This window comes from Saccopteryx leptura, chromosome 7 (assembly GCF_036850995.1).
Source record: "Saccopteryx leptura isolate mSacLep1 chromosome 7, mSacLep1_pri_phased_curated, whole genome shotgun sequence".
Taxonomy (NCBI): domain Eukaryota; kingdom Metazoa; phylum Chordata; class Mammalia; order Chiroptera; family Emballonuridae; genus Saccopteryx; species Saccopteryx leptura.
In genome coordinates this window covers 51,261,288-51,288,245 of record NC_089509.1, presented here as the reverse complement: position 1 = coordinate 51,288,245, position 26,958 = coordinate 51,261,288, and the positions used below count along the sequence as shown (strand labels likewise).

Genomic DNA, 26,958 nt, shown 5'->3' with positions numbered 1-26,958 from the left:
TACATGCATACACAAACAATCCACAATATTGTTCAGCAAAATAAAACTGGTATGTTTGGTGCTATAACATTAACATCTTTTTACTAACTGAGGTGTTAATAGCCAGTTTTCCTTGTTCAAGAAAAATATCTATCAAAAGCAATACTGAAAGTTTAAATATGTCACAAGGATGCCGCAGCCAGCACAGAAATGGATTTATATTTCTAAAATATTAGTTCTGATATTTGATCAGAAAAACAAGAGTTTTTATTCTTCTGAGCTGATTGTGATCCATTTTATTTGGAAAGTAATAGAATGGTGTGTAGGGAAGAATCTGGGCTTTGGAAACAGACATTTCTGGGACTGAATCCTGCTGGCCCTAGAGTTTATGTATCACTAAATGGTGATAATCCTTTATTTGTTATTGTTTTTAAACTTCACATTTACTGAATCTTCTAGGCACAATGCTAAGTGCATTTACTTACATAATCTCATGTAATCCTCACAACAACACTTTATAGAAATATTTCTTAGAAAGCCAGGCATTGGAGAGGCGAGGTAACCTGCCATTAGTCACAGAGCTGGTAAGAAGTAGAAATAGGGCAGCCCAATGCCAGGTCTGTATGGCCCCTGAGTTTTATCCTTTTATTATTATGGTACTACCACATAGCACTTTCTTGAGGATTAAATAAAATGGGACATTTTTTCAAAGGTTTGTTTTCCCAGAGAAAGTGTACAAATAGTGCAATGTTGATTTTTCTCTCCATGTATATGGTCCTATTCCTCAAATAGGCAGAATCTTGTCTTAAATCTTTAAAAAAAAATTTTTTATTGATTGATTGTAGAGAGAGAGAAAGGGGAGCAGAGAGAGAGAGAGAGGCCAAGAGAGAGGGAGAGAGGCATCAATCTGTTCCTGTGTGTGCCTTGACTGGGGATTGAACAGGCAACCTCTGTGCTTTGGCACGAAGTTCCAACCAACCAAGCTATCCGACCAGGGCCTTAAATCTCTTATGTTTACTTCTAGCACCTTATTTAATGTCCCATACATAAATAATTAATAAGTATTTAGATAATGAATCTGTTTTGAATTTTTGAATAAATGTTTACTTCTGAAGGCTATTAAAAACTATCTGAACTCAAAGATAATGTGAAGCTCATATGCATGTGAATAGAAACACAAATGTGAACTATTCCAGTTATCAAGGAGATCTTATTCATGGCTTTATTTATGAACTACTTCCAGTAATAGATATGTGAATTGCTTATTCAAAGCAATACCATATATATGATAACAGTATGACTATTATGCCAAAGTTGCAGTTATTGTCTTCTAAAATAAGACAAGATGATACACAAAAGCCAAAAATATATAAATTCTTCTTTTACACATCATTTTATACACAGAATTCAGTTACTGAAATGATAAGTTGAAGAATGGACTGTTAGATTTTATTTGAAATTTCTGGATAAACCAAAAGATTAGTATAAAATACTTTTAAAGTTTTAAAACACAAATGTTCACTACTACTTTCCTTAATTGAGTAAAAGCAGCCCTTCTTACCTACAATGGATAGAATGACCACCACAAAATCAAAAATATTCCATCCAATGGTGAAATAGTAATAACGAAGAGAGATTAGTTTCAGCACACACTCTCCAGTGAAGAGAACAATAAACACCAGATTAATCCAGTACAGAATGTTGGTCATTTCTTGACTCTGGTCATCAGTTTCCACCATCATAGTGACCATGTTCAGGCAGATGAGGATCATGATGCTGATATCAAAGACTTGTTTGGTTACAAAATCAAAGACCATTCCTTGGAATTTGTTCTGAAACGAAGAATATGTAAAAGTTCATTTAGAAACTGGAATAACAAATGAAATTCAACTTATCTCATTTTAACACAGCAATAATAAAAATGGAACTTTTATAAAAACATGCCATGTTTGTTTTATACTTGGAAAAAATTGATATTTTGAAATATGCAATTCTTTCCAAGTGTATTAGTTTTATTCATACTGTTCATGATACCAGATTTTATAAACTGACTTTATGTTAAGAATCACCTGTTGTGTTTTCAGTGTCCAGAACATCATCGTGTGTGATAGTCAGTAAATATTTGCCACTACAATAAATCTTTGTTAACCCATATGTTGGGTGTAGGTATTAAAATTAACTTTGAAGAACTAATAAATAAATACTCCTCCAATGTTTTTTGTCACTTTTTTCTAGTTTCTGTTTTTATATTTTGTTGCCAAAGCCACAGCATCTTAAATACCACCTTAAGGTTTAGCTGAAATGATTTAAAAAATTGTAGTTCAAGAAAAAAAGCATTAGTGGAACTGCTGGTGAAATCCAATTAAGTTCTATATTTTATTTAATGGTATTATACCAAGGTTACTTTCTTAGTTTTAAAACAGATCTATGATTATGTAAGATGTTAAAAATTTAATAAGCTGGGTGAACATTTGATGGAATAACCCTTCTATACAAATATAATTATCTTTAAGAAGTTATGGTTCAAAATTCAGCTATTCCACCTTTGCCCTATTTATTTTGAACATATTTCCAAGCACTAACTGCCTTGATGTCTTGTTAATGAAATTAAGTCCTCATTTGCTAAGCCAGTTCTGCTGTTTGAACCATGTTTTTTTTCCTTGTTGTATCTGCTTTTTGCCTGTATCAGATACCCTAAGGCATTGACCATGACAAAGTTCTGCTAGGCTATCCTCCTTTTCAATGATTGCTACCTATACACTTCATAGTCTGTTTTACTAGATTGATGTTTTCATGGGTATGTACTCTATATACTAGTGTTCTGACTTCTCCACCTGTTTGTTATATTTTGCTCTTTCATCTGAATACATATTTGGCCTGATGTATTGGACTTAATAAATGTGTCTAATTCTAGTTCTACACTCTTCCTTCTTGTTTACTACAGTTTCCTTTTCCAAGTCTAGTTATGTACCCCCCTTTTTTTAGTTAAGTGAGAGATGAGAGACAGAGAAACAGACTCCCACATGTACCTTGACCAGGATCTACCTGGTAACCCCAGTCTAGGGCACGTGCTCTGTTCATCTGGGGATGATGCTTGCACCTGAGCTATTTTTAGCACCTGAGGCAGAGGCTCCAGGGAGCCATCCTCAGTGCTGGGGCCAATATGCTCAAATCAATCAAGCCATGGCTGAAGGAGGAGAAGAGAGAGAGAAGGGGGAGGGGGAGGAGGGGAAAACAGATGGTTGTCTCTCCTGTGTGCCTTGACTTGGAATTGAACCCAGGATGTTGGCACACTGGGTTGATGCTCTACCACTGAACCAGCTAGCCAGGGCCATGTTCTCTTTATTTACATCTTTCTGATATTTCATATCACTGTTCCATCATATGATCTGGTGAATTCTAACTCAATTTTAATATTTAAGTACTATGTAGTCTCAGAAATCTTTGTCCTCACATTTGTCATAACATTGGTGACATTGTATTGCCAGTGATTTGCTCTTATTTAATTTAAAATTTGCCTACCAGTAGTTTGGAGGCTCTTCAAGGAAAGAGCAGTGCCATTTTTTTCTCAGAGATATCACCTAGAGTGCAGTGGGTTCAAATTTTCTGTAAAGGACAACTTGGTCTTTTTTTTCATATTTGCGTGATCAATAAAAAAGCATCTTATAGTCCCTGATCACATAATTTTCCCATGGGTCATCTCCATGTACAACTTTAATTCCCAGTCACTGAATGCAGTCTCCAGTTTAATCCCAGGGTTTAGAATGTGCTGGAGGAAGCTATACGACCCTGGAGGCCTTGCTAATTAAAGATTTATGTTCTATCACAGGAGTAGTCAACCTTTTTATACCTACCACCCACTTTTTGTATCTCTGTCAGTAGTAAAATTTTCTAACTGCACATTGGTTCCACAATAATGGTGATTTATAAAGTAGGAATGTAACTTTACTTTATAAAATTTATAAAGCAGCGTTACAGCAAGTTAAAGCATATAATTATAATTACTTACCAAGTACTTTATGTCGGATTTTTGCTAAGTTTGGCAGAATAAACCTTTATAAAACAACTTACTATAGTTAAATCTATTGTTTTATTTATACTTTGGTTGCTCCACTATCACCACCATGGAACCTGAAATACCCACTAGTGGGCGGTAGGGACCAGGTTGACTACCACTGTTCTATCACTTCATCTTCATCTTTGATAACAAGGTTTAAAAATCCTTTGTCCCTCAGTTGCTACCAGGATAGTTTTGGACTTCTCAGAAATTTCCCATTCCTTTGCACTCTGTTCTTTTTTTTTTGAAAACATCAAAGTCAATTGGTGTAAAGAAACTCCTTTAGTTCTATTTGCACTTCATATTATCTCAATTTCCACACCTATCTTTTTAAACATTTACAAATTTACTGAAGAACTCAATCTCTTTTCTTCCTAAATCTAACCTTACTGTTTGTTCTCAAGTCATAGCCTGTGCATCTGTATTCTATATTTATTCCTTTTTAAACTATTTCTTCCTCTCCAGAACTCCTGCTTTGTTTTAACTTTAATCTCTCATTCTTAAAAAAATTATTCTACTAATTCTTCTAAATATTAATTCTCTCTCATGACTACCACTACCTTTTGATTGTCAAATTCTGAAAACTAGCACCTCCAATTTTCTCTCCATTCATGCCCTACTTCATATCCTGCTTGTTCTACTATTCATCCAATTATGTAAGGCAGACACTCATAACTCATATCTGTTGCTTCCTTCTTCAGTTCTCATATTAAATTTGTAAAGAAGGCTTTTCATTTCAGTCCTGTGATAGCTCATAAATCCATCTTATTTTATATATTTTCACAACACTCTGGTTTGGGCTACTTATTATCTCTGAGATAGCTCTAGAACCAGTCTCCAATACAAAACCACTGCCTCTGTCAATACTGGTTGAGTGATCATCACAAACACAAGTAGATCAGATGTCCTTCAATGGTTTCCCATTGCTCTTAGAACAAAATGATTCTTGCACATGTTCTATGAAGCCCAGAAAAGTCTGGCTCATCCTAACCTTTTCGTTCTCAACATTTATCCAATGAACCCCTCTCTTTGCACTCCACACTGGCCTTCCTACCTCAGGGCCTCCACATTTACATTTTTCTTCTTCCAAAGGGTTTTATCTTTACATTTTATCTATTGATATCTTCTCATTTTTCTTCAACCTTCAGCACATACATCACTTCAGTGAAGCTCTCCCAACTTTCCTGTTAAACAGTTCCCTCTCTCTTATCAGCTCTCACAGCCAAGTGTATTCTTAGATATTTCTATTGGTGTGACTATTTTACTTCTATTTGCTGCACCAAATAGGCTCTATGTTATTCAATATTAAATTCCAAATGCTTAACATAGTGAATTCTTAATGAATGACTAAATAAGATGGATTTTACTATATTGTTTTATAATTTGCCAAATTGTCATCGATAACATTATAGCTAAATGTACTGCTCTTTTCCCTGCATCCCAATTCATATCCAAATAAATCAGTATGTCATTTGATATAATTAAACAGCCTCTCTCTCTTTTTTAACTTTTCTCAATAATACATCTCTTTATATATACTATCTCACTAATCAATCTCTCATTGATTTACCTCTTCCTATAACAGTAAAGAGCCCAAGGATTCATGTTCAGAACTTTTATTTTCATTTTTTGCCTATGTACATAATTTTCTTTCAATAATGAATCTATGCTTCAGAGCTCAATTAAATTTTGTCTGACAACTCTGAAATCTTTATCTCAGTCTGACATCCCCTATGACCTAAATCTGTATTTCCAAATGCATTTATAGACTTTATATTATTGGAACCCATAATTTTGCAGAACTGTTTTATATTCTTCATTATCTACATGTCCTCCTTCTCTTCCTACACTTGGTAGCTGCCTATTGAGTCCTCTTACTGGCTCATATAGCTCCCATGTTCCAGTCCTACTTGGCATAACCCCATATTATGACCCCATCTTCCTGTCTATGGCCCACAGTTATTTTGTCTCTAATATCTCTTTAAATCAGTCTTTAAAATCTCTTTTTTTAACATTATCATGCTATTCTTTTAACTATACAGTATTTATATTGCTTAATTAAGATAAACTTTTTCAGACTCATAGTGGTTACCTTCATTCAATTCACCCAGAAGACCTTATGTTTACTACTCATCAATTCCAATGTCCTTATTCTCAACTGAAATATTTATTTTTATAGTTTTGGAGTATAAATTTTCTCAAACAAGGAATGTACTCAGCTTGCCTTCCCATTCATTTAGATGTATTACTTTTCAAAGACTAGGCTCAAACTGTACATTCCTTATTGTCTCCAATATAGCTGTTTATGATCTTTGAGCTTTTGACCAACTTACAAAGTGAACACAGGCATAGCCAGTTTTATATTGTCACTAATTGAATCATAGAATCTCAACTCCTGGAGGATACTGGATCCTTGCACTATGTACCCCTTGGGGGAGAAGTTCTGAGATGTAGCTGAAGTATTCCTTCAGGAGTGTGAAAAAATTCAGGGACTTTCCTGACAGCAATTCCTTGCAACAACCAAACAGAACCAGTAGCAAATGGCACATATGCAATTAGAATAACCATAAAATGTCACAAAAAGAATTATGTTATCTAATTTAGGGGCAAGAAACTAGGGGAATATATGAGCTATTTTTAAAACCAGAAACAAGCAAAACCTGTGTCTTGTTTTGTTAACAATGCCATTCAGTCTGCAGAGCTGGACAGAAAATGGGACATGTCTGAGATGTACCTATTATCCCAATTGGCCCCCCCTATACTCTGAGCATATACAATCTTTCAACACTATAATACACACACACGCACACAAATAAAAATAACACTATGGTATACTGCTCACAAAAATTAGGGGATACTTTATCGCTTTATATTCATTTTGAAATATCCGTTAATTTTTGTGAGCAGTATATATATGGATATCTTTTGTTTTCTATATTAACAGATGCTCCTCAAATACATCAAGCCTGTGTAATATTATTGGCATGTAAGTATAAAATTTTTATTTGTATATATTTTATGTCAGTATAAACTATATACATATTGTACATATAGAATACATTTACTTAGGCTATTTGGTCTAGCTAGTCGCATTGTTAAGGTAAAACTTTTGCAAATTAAAATAAACACTAGTATCTAACAATTTGAGCTAAGGAAGTGATAGATGACATAGCTGTTACTGATGATGAAAGTGTTATTCTTACAGCAGGTCGAGGTATGGGTTTCTGTGGTTTCTTTGAACCCAGCTTTTTCATTGCATTATAGTATTTCTTCTGCTCTTCTGTCATAAAAATGTCTTGACCTCCAAAGTAAAGAAATGAAAACAAAACTTGTTAAAATCATGATTTTTGTGCTATATAATCTACCTTAGTAATTGTGTAAAAAATTGACCCTATCTTCTATTCTAATATTTCTAATTAATATCTGTATTTCAGAGATGCAAATATTCAATACATAAATTATTCTGTACTAGATTTCTATACTGTAAATATCCATACATGCTATCTTAACTATAAATTATTTAAAAACTAATTGCTAATTAAATCTTTCAAAGTAATTTATAAGGCCCTGGCTAGTTAGCTCAGTAGGTTAGAGCATCACCCCAAAACACCAAGGTTGTGGGTTCAATCCCTGGTCAGGGCACAAACGGGAAGCAACCAATGAACAGCACACCTAAGTGAAACAACAGATGAATGTTTCTCTCTCTCCCTTCCTCTCTCTATCTCTCTAAAATTAATCATTAAGAAGAAAAGAAAATAGTTTATAAATTTTATAATTTTTCTTTTTGATGATTGCATTTTGGAGCCAAAAGGAAACAATATAAGATGTTTAGTTCACATTTTAGAGCAAAAATGAAGTTTTAGTATACTTATCTTCTTTTTCTGTTGGTTGAAATTATCGATGATGACACCAATGAAAAGATTCAGAGTAAAGAATGAACCAAAAATAATAAAGATGACAAAATAAAGATACATGTACAGATTGTCTTCATACTTGGGTTGTAATTCTACCTACAAAATATAAAAAAATTATAACTATTAGACCTCATACTTTTTTCATAAAAAGGACATCAGTGAATTATCAATTCTCACAGCATGTCTTAATCACTGGGGACAAATTACTTTCCCCCAATAAATACCTAGAGCAATGATTTTTAACCTTTTTCATGTCATGGCATACATAAACTAATTTCTAAAATTCTGCAGCACAGCAAAAATATATTTTTTTGCTGATCTGACCAAAATATAGACATAATTTTGATTCATTCACACTATTATTTGTGTTGCCTGTTGTCATTTTTCAATTTGACAATCTAAGGGGAAAGGGGTCTGTGCCCCTGATCAAATCATCAGACATTGCATGTTTTAAAAATACTTGTGGCCAACTGGTTAAAATTGCTGGTCTAGAATATAAATGCTGTTTATAAGCAAAGACTCCAATGAGGCATGCAAAGTAAGGATTCTCTGCTCCCAAAGAAGAAATGTTATGTTAAAACCTTTTGAATTTACTTTCTCTGACTCAGTTTCTTCATCTGTAAAATGAAAATAATAGAATCTACACCTCATATGATGGTTGGAAAATTAAATATAGTAGTAATATATGAAAAGTACTTAAAACAGTGCTTGGCCAATAGTAATATAATGGCTAAGTATAAAGGTTTGATTCCCATTACACATATCTTTTGATAGGTATGTGGTGATATAAGTACATCAGTGAGATCTTTTCAGTCTGATTATGAGTCTATTGGCTCATCCTATTAAGTAGGCCTTAGGCACTGGTTCTGTATGACACCTTTTCTTGTCTAGCATACTTCTGATCAAAAAATGGTTTAATAGTTGATTTGTGCTTTGGCTGTAATCTGTAATTCGGGTCTCATAGGGTATAATTCTAACCAGCTCAGTTCACCAGTCACAGTAGTTAATGGGTGTAGGTAATGACTTACTGTGTCATGAAATTTTTTTAGAGGGTAATGGCCAACACAATTTTTCCCCTAATGAAATGGAATAAAATAAAAAATATAAAAATATTTATAAAAATGTCTATCCTTTGATGAGAGTTTTATTTATGCGTGTGTTGCAAAAAGTAATATAAAATATTTTTAAACATTTGAAATAAAATGCAATATACAAAAGTGCACAGCATGCAAGTGTAACATGTAATAAATTGTTATAAAGTGAATTTCAAAAATTAGGACATTGTCAGAACCTCAGAAACCCTTGGTGTGATCTTCCTAAAACATTAATTCTACTATCCCTGTTAGAACGAATCATTATCTTGACTTTTATGGTAATTATTTTCTTGCCTTTTCTTTAGAGTTAACACCTAAGTATTTATTCTTGACCAATAAGGTAGTACCTACATTTTGCTGAGTAGATACATTTGTTTTAGACCTCTTATATTTTTAAGATTCATCCACATTGTTGTGTATATTATATTCATATAAAATTTTCATCGCTTATAATATTTAATTATTTGTCAATTCCTACCACTTTTGAGTTGTTTATAGTTTTATTTGTTTTGTTTTGTTTTTTTGTGACAGAGACAGAGAGAGCCAGAGAAAGGGACAGATAGGGACAGATAAACAAGAAGGGAGAGAGATGAGAAGCATCAATTCTTTGTTGCAGCACTTTAGTTGTTCATTGATTGCTTTCTCATATGTGCCTTGACTGGGGGGCTCATATGTGGCTTGACTGGTTGCTCAAGCCAGCAACCTTGGACTCAAGCTAGTGATCCCGTGCTCAAGCTGGATGAGCCTGCGCTCAAACTGGTGACCTCAGGGTTTCGAACCTGACCAGGAGATGGCACAGTAGATAGAGTGTCAGACTGGGATGCGGAGGACCCACGTTAGAAAACCTGATGTCTGTCCCTATCTGTCACTCTCTCTGTCTCTCTGTCTCTGTCACACACACACAAAAAGTTATGGTTATGCTCATTCTTGTACATTGATTCTCTTATGCATGTGCACAAATTTCTGTAGGCTATAGCTAAAAATAGAATTGCAGGGTTAAAGAATATCTTAAATTTTATTAAATAATATGATAATTCTTAACTTTTAAAATAAATATTTACCCACTTTTTCCCTTCTTAGCAAAGTATAAGAGTTTTTATTACTACTTATCTTTGGCAGCAATTAGTATTGTCAAACTTTTTAATATTCCCAATCAGGCTGGAGTGTAGGTGGTACCTCATTTTGGTCTAAATTTACATTCCTCTGAATTAATGAGAGTTATAGTAAGCGATTTTTTATAATTTTAGTGGCAATTCGAGCCCATCTTTTGTAAATTGCTTGAATGTCAAGGAGTTATGTAGCAGTTCATGTATGTTATTAAGATAGAAACTGAAAATAAGTTGCATATCATATAGGTTATTGATAAAAAAAAAAAGACAGAACTTCAAATAAGTAGAAAACTACTGTAGAAAGCAGTTATGAGTCCACAATGGTCAAAGTTCAAAAACATGTCCTACCACTTAATGTGTTAAACCTCTTTGCTTCCACGGTAAAATAGAGTTGAAACTAAATTACACAAAAGGGTTATTATTGAAGATTAAATGAGATAATGTAAGAAAGTCCTTAATATAGTGAGTGGTAATAAATAATAAATTTTTATTATTATTCAAAAAAGACCATAGGTGGGATTTCTGATAGCACTTACAAAGATACAATGCAGGGATTTTAACTCTTATAGCTGTCTCTCTTTTTCACTATGGTGGGGGAAAAAAAAAAAAGAGACACCCTCAGGAATTCTTTTGCATTAAACCTGGTTGTTGGTCCTAGGTAAACAGCATTAAACATAATTATTATTCTCTGGCAAAAAATCAGAAATCAATTTCTTTTTTAAAATTGTGATTTCCTTCTTCTTTGTTATACAGTAAGAAATTAATGGAAATTGTGAAACAATTTTCAAATGTACTAAAGTGTATCAGGTAAACTGTGAAAGCTTCATTTTTCAACCAAACCCCCCCCCCCAATTTTACTTCCCAGAGAGAACTACTATTAAATTTTTGTTTGTTTTGTATTGTTTGTTTTTTCCACCATTAACCAGATCCTTTCCATTACAACTTTGATCAAAATTTGAAGAAAACCTGGACAGATGAAGAAAGTATCGGTGAGGGCATAACCAGCAGAGCCAAAAATAAAATGTCTCATTTCAAATTCAGCCAACAAATTTTTAAGTGTCAAGTGCCATGCTAGGTACTAGAAAATATGTTGTTGAAAAATTCACAGTAAGTTTAAAAATTGTTTAAATAAAATTTTGAAAAAGATAATATAAAGTAGAATATTTTATTTTTATAATATAGATGTGCTCTATAAATTAACTCACATTTTTATCTTGATATCGCTAAAATACAACACATTTAAATACTCACTGGATCAAATTAAACAATTTTCCCTCTAAGTAGACTTACATTTCGTGAATCAACAGCTGCATACATGATATCCATCCATCCCTTAAATGTGGCCTGAAAATAAGTCACATTATTTAATTTCTTTTATCTTTCACAAATTATAGTTTTAGAAAAGAAATTAAGTATCAGAATGATTGACCATGATTTATTCAAAACAGGAACATACAATAATTTGGGATTAACATCTAAATTTTTTGGGCAAAATTTATAGTATATGCTTTGAGAATACTTCAACTTTATATTCTTCTATAACATTTTTATGCACATATTTAACATCTTTAAATTCTGATAGATTATAACAATATGCTATCATAAAAGCAATTATTAACAACCTTTGTATTTGTACAATGTAACATGATATTTGATTAAATAATTTCATGCATTAGTACTAGCATCAGACAAGTTGAAAAATATGATGCATTGTTTGATCTTAATTCACTTTTTTCTGCGTTTTCTGTTTGAAAAGGTATTAATAATTAATTATGATGGTCTGTTCCTGAAAATTTTCTCAATACTTTTATACATATATACTATTTTGACATACTATTCTATAAAAAGCAGTTTCATAATCTGAAATCAAACATTATATTAAACTGCAATTTACTCTTTTAAGTATTTGTTTTGTGTTTATGTGTGGACACATTAATCCTGAAAACAAAAGTCTTGTATATTTTTTTTCAGTTCCTTAGTGCCACAGAATCTTTCCTTCCAACATGCATATCTTGTTAGGTATTGTGTGGGTGGATCATCTAAAGGAGAATGTGGACATAACCCAGGGTGGTCAGTTGAGAGGTTGAATTAATTGTTATGAATTGATAGTGATGTAATAGACTTAGTAGGAGGTTTCATTTACAGGCGAGCAATCTTTCTATCTGAAACTGTTCCAGCAACAAGCAGGAAGGATGGAATGAGGTATTAGTCTGTGTGAGGGATGTAAAAGTGGGGAGTTTTGATAAGGGTGGTGGTAAAGGTTACATGAGTGCACACTTGATGAGGGTATCGATAATCTTGGGTCCCTGAGAAAGAGTACAGAAATCTACCACTTCCCCCATACACGTTTCCAACACCACCCGAGTGCCTGTGCCTCCACTTGTTCAAAGTAGGGATTGGGGGAAACAATGGGAATCCGCATAGAAATCTCAATGACAGAGAACGGGTGTTGGGGTCTAATGCATAGCCTGGGAGATTATAAACTTTGCAGAGCTGTCCACTTTCAACATGGTGAAACAAAGCTTAGTTCAGTGATTTTTGAGGAAGAGTCTAGGCAGATAGACCAGAAGAAGTATGTACCTACAAACACAGAGAGAGAATTTTAGATTCATTTTAATAATATATCATAGAGAATAATAAGGTGGTTACTTACTACTTGAAGCAAAGAAAGATATCCAAGTCCTACATTATCAAAGTTTACTTTCACATTTTTCCACCTGGCAGTTTGATTGCTCTCTATGAGGGCTTGACATTCGCTGTAGTTGTTGACCACGCTTACATCAAACATTTCTCCAGTGGTGTAGTTAATACAATGATAAAACTTGCCAGCAAAGAGATTCACTCCCATGATACTGAATATTAGCCAAAAGATCAGACAAACCAGAAGTACATTCATTATGGATGGAATAGCTCCTAAAAGAGCATTGACAACAACCTGGCATAAACATAAGAAGGAAAAATGGGTGAAACATAAACAACAAATATTTATTTTTATCTATTTTTAAGCACTATAAACAACAACAGTCTAATGATAGAACATAAATCTCTTCTTAAAGTTCAATATTTGTCAGAAACTAGTCTTTGGTAGCTCCAACTATAATTTTTAACTTTTACTGCTGAACAGAATAAAATGTATTTTATATTGTAGAATGCTTTGCCAAGAGGTAAGATCATCTGCCTATCAAATCTCATTGAAAAATGAAACTAACTATAAATACAAAGAATAATTAAGGCTGCAAATAGTGCACTGACTGTAGAAGCCACGTCATCACACGAACATCACATTTTTTCTAAAAATCATGCAAACTGCAAAATTTACTATCCAAAATTTTAGAGTCAAAGAGAACATTCGAAGGTCAATTACCAGGGTGAAAGGGAACTCTAATATTAACTATTCTGAGAAAGCAAGTGTAAGGCAGCACTGTCCCAGGCAATGTAGCGTATATACAGTCACCCTACATATAAAAGCTCTGGAGCAAAGAGATCAAAGTAGGGAGACTGAACACGTGATGAGGAAGGAGAAGGAGCTTGAAAGTCAGGAGATCTGTATTCTAGTTTGCATCACAAATTTTCTATGCTCCTTAGAGCAAGGCATTTAACTTTTCTGGCCCTTTTGTGTAATCCTTTCAGAAGAAAGTTTTGAAATTATAAAATGAAAGATTACAATAATCAGAACACAGACATGAATAAGAGTGTCTTTATTTTCATAAAGCATTGCAATTTAAGTAGAAGCATTTCACTTGATGGCTTTGTTATTTGCAGCTTTCTCAGTTTACTATGGCTTTTAAAGACTATTTTTTAGTACATTTCTTAATTAACTCTCAAGTAAATATTGAGCTAAATAGCTTGTTCTGTACAAGCTCACATAAACTACAACAGAAATAAACTTTATCAATGAATAGATGTGTAAAATACAAGAAATATATGCTTTAGTTTTCCTCAAATCTTTTATGGGAAAAAAGTACATACAAATACATACAAACATATAAATATATGAGTAACCGGCCCTGGCCGGTGGGCTCAGCGGGTAGAGCGTTAGCCTGGCATGTGGAAGTCCCAGGTTCGATTTCCAGCCAGTGCACACAGGAGAAGCACCCATCTACTTCTCCACCCTTCCCTCTCTCCTTTCTCTCTCTTTCTTCCCCTCCCACAGCCAAGGATTCATTGGAGGAAACTTGGCTCGGGTGCTGAGGATGGCTCCATGGCCTATGCCTCAGGGGCTAGAATGGCTCCATTTGCAGTGAAGCAACGCCCCAGATGGGCAGAGCATCACCCCTTGGTGGGCATGCCGGGTGGATCCCAGTTGGGCGCATGCAGGAGTCTGTCTGACTGCCTCCCCCTGCTTCTCACTTCAGGGGGGGGGGGAATATATATATATATATATATATATATATATATATATATATATATATATATATATATATGAAACAATGTCTTACAGCAACAATACACAATGAATACTGGACAAAAGGCACAATTTATCTGCAAATTGGCACCTGGATAATATTTTAATATATTTTTAAATACAAGTAAATTTTAAAGAATTTATTATAGTGTTAAGTTACTACCCGAATTTCAACTCTTAAATGCAGAGCTACTTAGACTTGACACTTAATTTTTTAGTGCGCAACAAGGAATGCTCTACTATGCAAATGTGAGGAGATATCAGTTAATAGTTATAATTTTTTTTTTACAGCTAGAGCGAGAGTGAGACAGAAAGACAGAGAGAGGAAAGGAGAGAGACAGACAGGAAAGGAGAGAGATGAGAAGCATCAATTCTTCATTGTGGCACCTTAGTTGCTCATTGATTGCTTTCTCATATGTGCCCTCACCAGGGGCTAGAGTTGAGCCAGTGACCCCTTGCTCAAGTGACCCCTTGCTCAAGACAGCAACCCTGTGCTCAAGCTGGTGAACCCACACTCAAGCTGGATGAGCCCATACTCAAGCCAGTGACCTTGGGGTTTCAAACTTGGGTCCTCTGTGTCCCAGGCCAATGCTCTATCCACTGTGCCACTGCCTGGTCAGGGACAGTAATAATTTTTTAAAAAGCTGGATAGCAAAGAATAATACTGTTTCAAGACAGTAACTCTCTGAAAGAACTCAGGATTTAGTGTCTTATATATACAAATTTGATATAGAAAATATAAAAATTATTCTAGGACTAAAAGTTTGATTTCATTTTTTACCAGAAAAACTACTGCAAAAACAGCAATTTTAAACTGGTCAAATGAAAAGAATTTAAAGACTAACAAGTGTTCTAACCATATGCACACAAACACAGACACACACATCTGCCTACCATTCATTTCTGGTTATATTGGCAACATTCATAGAAAGTCCTAACTAACTATTCTTCAATATCCCAAAAAGCTTCATTTTTTAACAGTTCATTTTTTAATAGTTAAATCCACTAAGATACAGCATCATCACTTCCTCAGTGCTGCGGGTATGAGGTCTCAGGTTTTGTGCCCAGGGTTGACACAAACTTCTCCGTTCTTTGTGTCACCTCTCAAAATGAGTGTTAGATTTCCACAGATGACCTACTTTCAGGCATCTCGGCTTCTGTTTGAGAGCTAAAAGGCCACATTTGCTCTTTGAAAAGCTCAAAACATGTCAGTTATATGGTGCAATGAAGAAATGATGACAAATGATTTGGTGGTTTTAAATTACAGTGAGTGGGATTTCCTGCACAGTAATAAGTGGAATAAACATAATTACTCTTGACTCACATCAGAAGCCTACACAGCATGGTGGAGATCTCTCACACAGTGAAAAATCTAGTAAGAAACAATCACTCGGGCATTACATTCTGTGAGTGTCCCCAACAGTGTCAATTTATGGATGTTTAACAAATATTATTGATGGTTTATGTCGGTGTGAATGTAGAAGACACAAATTCCCCATGGATGCGCCATTTCTAAGGTACAACATGTTTGTCTGTTCTTAATTGTAATTCCAAGAAACTATAAAGCCTTTGGTCTTACCCTCATTCCTTCAAAGCGGGATAAGGCTCTCAGTGGTCTCAGAGCTCTTAGTGTTCTGAGGGATTTGATGGCACCAAGTTCTGAGTAACCCAAGGCATTTGCAGTCAAGCTAACCAAGGAGACCTGTACAGAAAGAGCAACACAGGTTTCCTATTTACACATAAAAAGGCGTACACAGTTCAACTTTGCTTTTTGCGATAAACTAGTTGTTCTCAGTATCAGCATCACCTGGAGGGCTTGTTGAAAACATAGACAGACCCCTGGCAGATTCTGAGTCAGTAGCTTTGGGGTGGGGCCTGATAGTTTGCATTTCTTAAAGGTTCCCAGGTGAGTCTAATGAAAGTGGTCTGGAAGGCACACTTTTAGAACCACTGGTTTAAATGAACAAGAAAGAAAAAGCTATATATATTCTCTTTCCAAGATTCTTGACAAGAACTTGTTTTTGTAAATTAAATGTAAAGCAAGAAGAAGAATGACACAGCTATATGATCTTCATCTTTACCATTTCTCACATTATTTAGCAGAACTTAATGGGAAATTTAAACAGCACAAGTACATTAGGAAAGTATGCAAAACATTTGTGAATCTGAACATAACACATTCAGAAGGATCCGGGCCTCTAAACAGCGGCTTTGCCTTTACGTAAATTTCAGTGAGGGTACAAAATCATTAATTAGCTCAAATTAACTTATAATATTTTAGTATACTTAATTAGAAATTGCCAAAACAATGTTTTCTTTAATCATTTTTACATGTGACTAATGTAGTTGATAAAAGTTTAAAATCTCAGCTGAAAAAGAAAGAAATGTCATAGGTGGCACAGGAATGTATGATTTCCTTTGAAAATACCCAGAAAACGCATTAAAACTATATAAGCTAAAGTGTACCTGAATTTCAAAAGCAGGTAAATAAACATAGATGTATAATACAGCTTTAACAGTATGGTATTAAAGATATTTGAAAAAAAAAACATTTTAAGAAAAATAACTATAACAGAAAATTTTTCACAACAAAACTGGACTTTTTCAAACAATTCTGCACATGTAATCTTTTTTAAAAATTATTTTTATTTATTCATTTTAGAGGAGACAGAGAGAGAAAGAGAGAGAGAGAGAGAGAGAGAGAGAGAAAGAGAGAGAGAGAGAGAAGGGGGGAGGAGTAGAAAGCATCAACTCCCATATGTGCCTTGACCGGGCAAGCCCAGGGTTTTGAACCACCAACCTCAGCATTCCAGGTCGATGCTGGATCCACTGCGCCACCACAGGTCAGGCCTGCACATGTAATCTAAAACAGCAAAACTTCTAATTTGAAAAATCCTGAGCTACAAAATTATATTTTTAGTTGTTTATATATATATTTTTTCTAAAATCTAAACTTTCAGACTTTGTAGGTCTCCTCTTTACAGATAACTAAAAAATAAAGGTCCCAATTGGTCTTTTGGCCTTTAAATAATCTCCTTTTTAAAATTCTTTCCATTATTCATATCTCCACCAAATTTCTCTCCCTAAAAAAGTGAACTTCTTTTGATACTTTCCATGATCTCTAGTTTAGTAAAGAAGAAACCTTTAAAGGTCTAAATCTCTTTGGATGGTATTTCAGGGTCTTTAAACTCTTCTCCACATTATCTTATTTTATCATCCAATTACAGGATGCTTTCCCTTACTCTCTGGCACTGTGCTTACCCACAAGGGCTACTTGTTCCTTGAACATACCCTGTTGACATGCATCAGTGTCTTAATATTTTGGTGCCCCTCCCCTCATCTGTACCTGCTGACATTCTTATCCCTCAAACTGTAGCTCATACTGCACTGTCCTCACCAAGCCTCTCCCCCTCCTTCAGAGAAGTGAATGGCACTTCTAATACAGACTTCATCTCCTAGTTGTATACATATCTGTCTTCACTAGACAACTCTGAGCTCCTACAGGCCCAGAAAAATGACATGCAACTTAGTATCTTCAGTAACAAAATAGATGGTCAAAAATATATGGATAAAAAGCAAAGTATTGATTAGTTTAATATTATCATAATGGTTTTCTTAAATCTAAGAAGGTAAATATCAGAATGTGTTAGGTAATGTAAATACCAGCTGCAGAACAACTAGATTTGTCTTAAGAATTTCTTTATACTATTGTAAATATATTCAAAGAGTGAAAGGGACCCATGTAAAATAATTAAAGGAAAATACAGAGGATCCCAATAAAGAAATAGCAACTATATGAAAGAAAACTGGACAGATACACGCATAAAAGTAAAACTCGGCCCTGATCAGTTGGCTCAGTGGTAGAGTATCAGCCCAGCATGTGGAAGTCCTGGGTTTGATTCTCAGTCAGGGCACACAAGAGAAGCAACTATCTGCTTCTCCACCCCTCTCCCTCCCCCTTCTCTCTCTCTCTCTCTCTCTCTCTCTCTCTTCCCCTTCTGCAGCCATGAATTGATTGGTTCAAGCACATCGGCCAGGTGCTGAGGATGGCTCTGTGGAATCTCCATCTCAGGTGCTAAAAATAGCTTGGTTGCAAGCATGGCCGGAGATGGACAAAGCATCAGCCCCATATGAGAATTGCCGGGTCGATCCAAGTTGGGATGCATGCAGGAGTCTGTTTCTACCTCTCCTCCTCTTACTTGGAAAAGAAGAAAAAAAAAAGTGAAACTAGACCACTTTCTTACATCATATACAAAAATAAACTCAAAATGGATTAAAGACTTAAATGTAAGACCTGAAACCATAAAAAACCTAGAAGAAAATATAAGCAGTAACTCTTTGACATCTCTCTTAGTAATATCTTTTTGGCTATGTCTTCTTAGGCAAGAAACAAGAGCAAAAATAAACAAATAGAACTACAGTATCAGACTAAAACACTTCCATACAGTGAAGAAAACCATCAACAAAATGAAAAGAAAACCTACTAAATAAAAGTAGATATTCACATGATATATTCAATAATGGGTTAATATTCAAAATATATAAGGAACTCATAACTCAATAACAACAACAAAAAGCTAACTGAACAATAAAAAAAAAAATAGAGGACACGAATAGCCATTTTCCCAAAGCCAATAGACATATGAAAAAATGTTCAACAACACTTATCATCAGAGAAATGAAAATGAAAACCACAATAAGATATTATAATATAATAATTAAAAATCTATAATAAAAATGGCTATAGTAAAAAAATCAACAAATAACAAGTCATGCACTGTGTTAGTATTGTAAATTGGTGCAGCCATTATGGAAAACAATATGGAGATTCCACAAAAACTAAAAATAGAACTATCACACAACCCAGAAATTCACTTCTGGGTATTTATCCAAAGAAAAAAGACACTAATTCAAAAATATATATACATCCCTATGTCTTTTGAAGCATTATTTCAAATAGCAAAGATATGGAAGCAACGTAGGTGTCCATCAATAGATGAATGGATAAAAAGGTTTTATATATACACAATGGAATATTACTCAGCAATAAAATAAAAAATCTTGCTATTTGTGACAACATGGACAGACATAGAGGGTATCATGTTAAATTAAATAGTCAAACAGAGGAAGACAAATACTATGCAAGTTCACTTATATGGAATATAAAAAAAATGAACAAACATAACAAAGCAAAACCAAATTCATAGAAACAGAAAACAAACTAATGTTTGCCAGAAGTGATGGGTAAAAAGGTAAAGGCAAATACAGTCAACAATATTATAATAATTTTGCACATTTACAGATGGTTACTGAACTTAGTGTGATGGTTACATTGCAAGGTATAAAAATGTCAAATCAGTATGTTGTATATGTCAAACTAATACTATACTGTATACCAACTATACTTTAATAAAAAGGTTAAGTATTAAAAAAATAATTTATTTTATTTAGGGAATATTGACTTAATGCCTTTATTATTACATAGCTATATTAAATATAATGTATCTTATTATAAATTTAGCAATGTATCTTCACTACATGCAGAAAATATGGAAAAGGAAAAGTATCATCTCTAAGCTCATTATACAAATAAAGAATGGCATAGACTTGATATATTTTCCCATTGTTTGTAATGTCCAAACATATGGGTTTTAAATATTGTTTATTGCCCTGGCTGCTTGGCTAGTGGTAGAGCATTGACCCAACATGTGTACGCCCAGGTTTGATTCTCAGTCAGGGCACATAGGAGGAGCGACCTTCTGCTTCTCTATCTCTCCACCTCTTCCTTCTCTTTTTCTATCTTTCTCTTCCCCTCCTACAGCCATGGCTCAGTTGGAGCAAGTTGGCTATGGGCACTGAGGATGGCTCCATGGCCTCACCTCAGGCACTAAAATAGCTTGGTTGCTGAGCAATGGAGCAACAGCCCCAGATGGACAGAGCATCACCTCATAGGGGGTTTGCCAGGTAGATTCTGGACAGGGCACATGCAGGAGTTTGTCTCTCTGCCTCCCCACTTCTCACTTAAAATAATATATATATATATATATATATATATATATATATATATATATATATATATATATATATTATTTATTGATATTTTATTGCCAGAAAACTTCTGGTTTTAATTTTGCATGTAACTTTCTATGTTATATTTCATAATAGATCCACATCAAACAGATTAAAAAAATAAGATATTTTTCTCTCTTAAATTCAAAGAACTCTCTTTGCCTCTTATACATTTTTTCTTCATCTGTTTGGTGATAGAAAGTTCATATTGGATTATAAGCTAATATATTTTTCACTTAAAACTGTAAAAATTAATTTTCTCCAAGAAAGGGTTCATTTTTCTCTTTTGCTAACATGATAAGTAAATTTTGTATATCAAAATGTCTTTAATTGCCAAGAAATTATTAAAATCAACAGAATATTACCTTTACAATGCACTGTTAAACACGCTGTGCTTTCCTGAGAATTTCACATAATTCTCCATTATGTTGGCAGCGAGCAGCAATCTGGTCCCTTTCCCCAAACCCTCATTCCCGGTACTCACCATCTCCCCTAGACCTTTCTAGACAAAAAGCCTTTAAGTTCCTTCCTATCCATTCTGAATGAACCCCTAATTTGAAAGGTATTTAAGAAGTGAATTTCCAAAATTAAATAAAAATGACTGGAAGTTTTTTTTTTTTTTGTTCAGTTAAGATCTTATATTTATGAATAAAAACTAAGATCTTCCTCAAACTTCTCACTCAGAAATCAGGAAGTAATGTTATATTCAATGTTTTAAAGCCTCTTGTATTCTGGTACTGCATCTTACTTTATTTGCAACACCAATGTGATTAATAAAACCTTTAAATAATTAGCTCATAGTCAATCTGTTTCAACTATAATACAAAATAAGAAGTGTCTTTTTCTATTTGGACTTTCAAATTTCTTTGTAATTACTAATTTATCTGTGGGATGAACACTTCTCTAAACTGTCTGGTGATGACAAAGATACTAATGTCAAAGATGCCAGTGAAGAACTGAAATACTGCTATTGTGTTAAATGTGAGAGTGAAAAAATAAAACTCCACAATCTTCATTAATATAGTATTTGTATCAGTTGAGATTTTAAATATTAATTTGAATATAAATCAATAATTATAGTAACAGCATTTGACTGTTTTATCTGTGAAAGTAAAGGCATTTAAATTGGTAGCAAAAAAATTGCTTGGGGAATTTTTATCATTGGGAAAATAGGAATCTTCATTTATATTTGGGCTGAAGCATACAGTATTTTCAGAGTGCCTATTATATACTCGTTGGGCACCATGTGAGGACTACTTCTCATTACATGCCAATGGAATGGGACAAGAAAGTAAAAAATACTCACATCCACAATCAGAAAATCCAGCCAGCACCAGGCATTGGTAAAATACACTTGAAAACCGTATGCAACCCACTTGAGAAGCATTTCCAGGATGAATATATAAGTGAAAACTTTGTCAGCATATTCTAACATGGTCTTAATGGTTTTTCGCTGCTCAATATAGATGTCTTCAAAGGCCTGTAAATAAAAATATCCCATTAAATTTCATTGTCATGAACTGTCTCTAATTAGTAGCTTATTAGAAAAAACATTCTACAAGCCTCTTAGGTGCCTGAGGCTAGAAACCTTGTGTTTCCCATAGCTGCATTTTGCTTTATAGTTATCTATATGCAAATGACTGCATTTCAGTCAACCAACAAATTTAAATAATATTAACATTTTAGTATCAGGGTATCTCTAAAAAGCTTTAAAAATTTGACAGCCAGCTGCTTCTCTCTATACAGCAGAAAGTCATGGCAGGAAGGCCCACTTTATTTAATGCAGTCACTGGAATCTACCCTTTCTCTATTGCAAATGTAAAGCAAGGCACCCGTTTAGCCTGGGTAAGGAACCCACTTTCTCCTTTCTCTCCTCTTTCTTTCTTTCTTTCCTTCTTTCTTTCTCTTTCTTTCTTTCTTTCTTTCTTTCTTTCTTTCTTTCTTTCTTTCTTTCTTTCTTTCTTCTCTCTCTCTTTCTCTCTCTCTCTCTTCTCTCTCTCTCTCTCTTTCTCTCTCTCTCTTGTACACACACACACACAAACACACAGAGTCTGGGCATGTCTACAGTATCCCCCTCTGCTATCATTTTGCGGAGCTTTTCAGAAAGGGTGAGAGGACTCATTAAAAGGAATCCCTGGGACTTCTAGAATGAAAAGAGCATTTATTTAACTCAATCCCTTTGCCAGAAAAACTATGAGGGAAATTTGGTGGTCTGGATTAAGGATAAAGGAAAATATTCTTTATTTTGAAGAAATGGAGATCTAGTTTGTTCCCAGGGCTTAGCACAAGGGCCTAATGGCTTTTCAGTTCAATGTATAGAGGCAGGTGGAAGCCCCTCAGAAAAGCCAGTTTTGACTGGGTGTATTTGAAAACCAAGAGCTACTACTAAACAAGGACACGAGTTACTGAAGAGACCTCACAGTTGTCTTTCTATGAGGCATTAAAACACAGGGTTGATCTTATCTGTTCTGAGTACATGGCAAGTAACAGGATTCTCAGTCAAATGCTTCTAGATACAATGCTATCCTCATGTTGAAATGAATCAACAAACACCACTGACTAAAAAAATAAAGCAACCATGTTTGTATGACCAAGTAGGAAAACTAGCCACACTGTTTTTATTATATTAATTAATCTTTTGACCAAATTGACTATCCCATTGAATAAAATTGACATAAAATAAGTTTGTAATGTTTCACTTTGCTACTAGTCAGTATTTTTGTTAGTTTACTATTTACCACTCACTATGGTTGGCACTAGAGAATCAGCATGAACAAGACCGGTGTGTCCCCTGCAGCAATGGGGTTTATGTTAAGCAGTTTGATATTTAGCTGATAATCCCATATCGTGCCTACATAAGTCATTCTTAATGAGAACTGTCTCTGTTAACTGAAAGTCAAAAAGATCCTTCTTTAAATATTACCAGAAGCATCTTGTTCTGAGTTTGATTCAATCTGAGGCCTATCCAGAACAATACACTTATCACGCTTATTTATTGAGCCTCTCACAACTGTACTATAAATATCACACAATGACTCTCATCCTCACTGACAGCTTATTGTAAAAAGATGTAATAGGCGGTTCATTGAAGGGAACGGGAAAGGGTAAAGGTGAAGGAGCAGATCATATGTCACCTACCAGTGCCCCACTGCTGAGCAGAATCATGAAGACAATGAAGGTTTCAAACCAGTTATGCTCCACTATTTTATAGCAAGTTTTTCTCAAGTTCCACCAGAGTTTTCCTTTGCCTTCTTCTATGCTTATCTGACAACACTTAAACTTGCGTACACAGTCTAAAATATGTCAAAGTAAAAGAAGAAAAAGAAAAAACTCTTTGATTATATACATTTGTATCTGTGAGAGATTCATCTATGTTATTATCTGATACCTTGTAAATGACTTTACTTTTTTAAGATGGCTTCCACTTTTAGAAATACAAATCATTTATATGGTATTTTAATCATTCATTCTATAATTTTTATGTGATACATTATATTACATTATAAAAACATAGAAAATTGAAATCACCAAAAGCTGATAGTTCCATCCTCTTCTTATGAGTGTGATTTCATTCATATGTGGACATTATGTATATTTGAATTCTAATTAGCTTACTTAATGGTCTAATATAAACATTTCTTTTTTATTACAAATAAAAAGAATATGAAAGGTTTCACAATATCTCCAAATAAGACTATCAGACTTAGCCAGAAGTTATATAACTATTCTACTATTACTGACTATTTATGTTGCCTTAATTCTGGTTATTGTTAGCAACAGTGTGATAAACATCTTTGTATGATTTTGGATGACTAGATCAAAGGCTTGTCAACAAATATTTATTGAATACCTTCTGTATTCAAAGAATTGTAATAGACAAATTATATAGAATGTGTAAAACATAATCTTGCCCCAAAAAAGTGCATACATTTTAAGCAGGGAAGATTTTCTCACAGATTCTATAGTTATAAAAAGCAACGAATATCACATAATAAATAAGGTATTGTGAAAGTTGGTTGGCAGAGTTTAATTTCTGATATTGAACTTTACGGCGGTAATGGATTTGAGAATAGACTTTGAAGGCTGTAAAATAATCAGTTCTATGCAATGAGATACCACCTCACACCTGTCAGATTAGCTATTATTAACAAGACAGGTAATAGCAAATGTTGGAGAGGCTGTGGAGTAAAAGGAACCCTCATTCACTGTTGGTGGGAATGTAAAGTAGTACAACCATTATGGAAGTACGTATGGTGGTTCCTCAAAAAAACTGAAAATAGAACTACCTTATGACCCAGCAATCCCTCTACTGGGTATATACCCCCAAAACTCAGAAACATTGATACGTAAAGACATATGCAGCCCCATGTTCATTACAGCATTGTTCACAGTGGCCAAGACATGGAAACAACCAAAAAGCCCTTCAATAGAAGACTGGATAAAGAAGATATGGCACATATATACTATGGAATACTACTCAGCCATAAGAAATGATGACATCGGATCATTTACAACAAAATGGTGGGATCTTGATAACATTATACGAAGAGAAATAAGTATATCAGAAAAAAACAAGAACTGCATTATTCCATATATTGGTGGGACATAAAAACGAGACTAAGAGACATTGATAAGAGTGTGGTGGTTACGGAGGGGGAGGGAGGGAGAGGAAAGAGGGGAGGGGCACAAAGAAAACTAGATAGAAGGTGACGGAGGACAATCAGACTTTGGGTGATGGGTATGCAACGTAATTGATTGACAAGATAACCTGGACATGTTTTCTTTGAATATATGTACCCTGATTTATTGATGTCACCCTAGTAAAATTAATAAAAAAAGAAATTAAAAAAAATAAAATAACCCATTCTGTACATAGAGCTGTTAAGGAATGCAGAAATTTTGATACAAGCCAAACTTGATGAGAGGAAAGTCTGGAGGTTGCATGACAGAGTCAGGACCAGAGCCAATCTGAGAAAAAGACTGGAGTGAATCAATTAGAAAATTTAAATTTTAGGGGCTGTTTAATAAAGAAAACATTGAAGAATTTTAAGGAGTTATGAAGATTTACCTGATAAGAACACTGATTTAGAATTATCTATGCCAATTTAAAAAACTGGGTAAATAGAAGAAAGAAGATGGAAAAAACATTAAAAGTTCAGGAGATACAATCAGCTGAACATGAAAGAAAGTGAAAACAAGGGCAACAGTGGTCAGGAACACTGCTGGGCTGACAGGACCTGGCAGCACACAGAAAATGGTTGCACTGATGCGTAAACAGAGAGGTCAGGAGATAGGGCTGTAACCATGATACAAGGTTCTTGTTCAATGAATAGGATAATGTATACCTCATCTTCAAGGAGCATCATATTTTACTGCATTGGTATTTATCAGATGCATAATGCACTGGCTAGATCATATCCATATCCTTTGTTTCATGAAAACTTAATGCTATTAGTTTCTCATCTAAGTAACCCAGGGCATATTTGTTGTTTCCTTGAGGGCAAGAACTGTTTTACATTTTTGTTTTTCCAAAGAATAAAAAAATCATATGCCTTGAATATATTCCTGTAATTAGTTAAATAAAACTTCAGTTAATTTCCTCTCCTAAAGAGGATGTGAAATGAAAAAACACTGTGCTACCAAAAAATGATCAGAGTTAGTGCAAAAAAATAAATAAATAAATAAAAGCCAAAATATTGAGACACTGGTTTACCTCTGAGATGGAAGAAAGGAAAGGGTACAAAAAGGACCTAATAGGTATCTGTTTTATTCTTAAAAACTTTGCAGCAAAATTGAAACAAAATAATCAAATCATTAAAGTTGGTTGGTTGGTATATATGTATTAGTTATTATTGTTGTGTGTAATGTTATGTTGGTAATATTTCATTCTTAAGTATATCTTTAACTTTCTAAAAGACAAATGTTGATGGCATCATCATTATTATTATGCATATATACTGTGACCCTAAAATAAGCTAACTATCAGGGGAAAAGTAATAACAAATACTATAGAAATGATTTTTGTGATATACCACTTGAATGTTTTGTGAAGTCATATTTTTTTCAGAATTAAGTAACTAAACTGAAATATATGCAGATTTTTTGAAGGAAATAGAAAAAAATATGGTTTTTCTCATAACTTGAGCTGAACAAACATTTCTCCCTCTGAAATTATATAACTGAAAATTAATATTTAAATATTTATTATCACACATGCATTTAAGTCCAAAATCAATGTGTATGCAAAATAATCTTCTGTAATAAACTTGAAAGAATATATGACATCAATGTGATTTCTAACATCTATATAATTGCAATTAAAAAAATTAGC

At 34.0% G+C, this 26,958-nt stretch overlaps 1 protein-coding gene across 4 annotated transcripts in view; it reads right to left on the bottom strand.

Annotated features, from left to right (window-relative positions):
- LOC136378259 (sodium channel protein type 2 subunit alpha-like) overlaps positions 1–26,958 on the bottom strand; it is a 143,348-nt gene that overhangs the window by 3,114 nt on the left and 113,276 nt on the right. For all 4 annotated transcript variants that reach the window (XM_066344907.1, XM_066344904.1, XM_066344903.1 and 1 more), the window contains 8 exons: positions 23,766–23,920; positions 21,934–22,107; positions 16,138–16,260; positions 12,807–13,088; positions 11,444–11,497; positions 7,909–8,046; positions 7,240–7,344; positions 1,541–1,811 (listed from right to left, as the gene is read on the bottom strand). In XM_066344907.1, the coding sequence (XP_066201004.1) occupies positions 1,541–1,811; positions 7,240–7,344; positions 7,909–8,046; positions 11,444–11,497; positions 12,807–13,088; positions 16,138–16,260; positions 21,934–22,107; positions 23,766–23,920 (1,302 nt within the window). The remainder of the gene's footprint in view (positions 1–1,540; positions 1,812–7,239; positions 7,345–7,908; positions 8,047–11,443; positions 11,498–12,806; positions 13,089–16,137; positions 16,261–21,933; positions 22,108–23,765; positions 23,921–26,958) is intronic.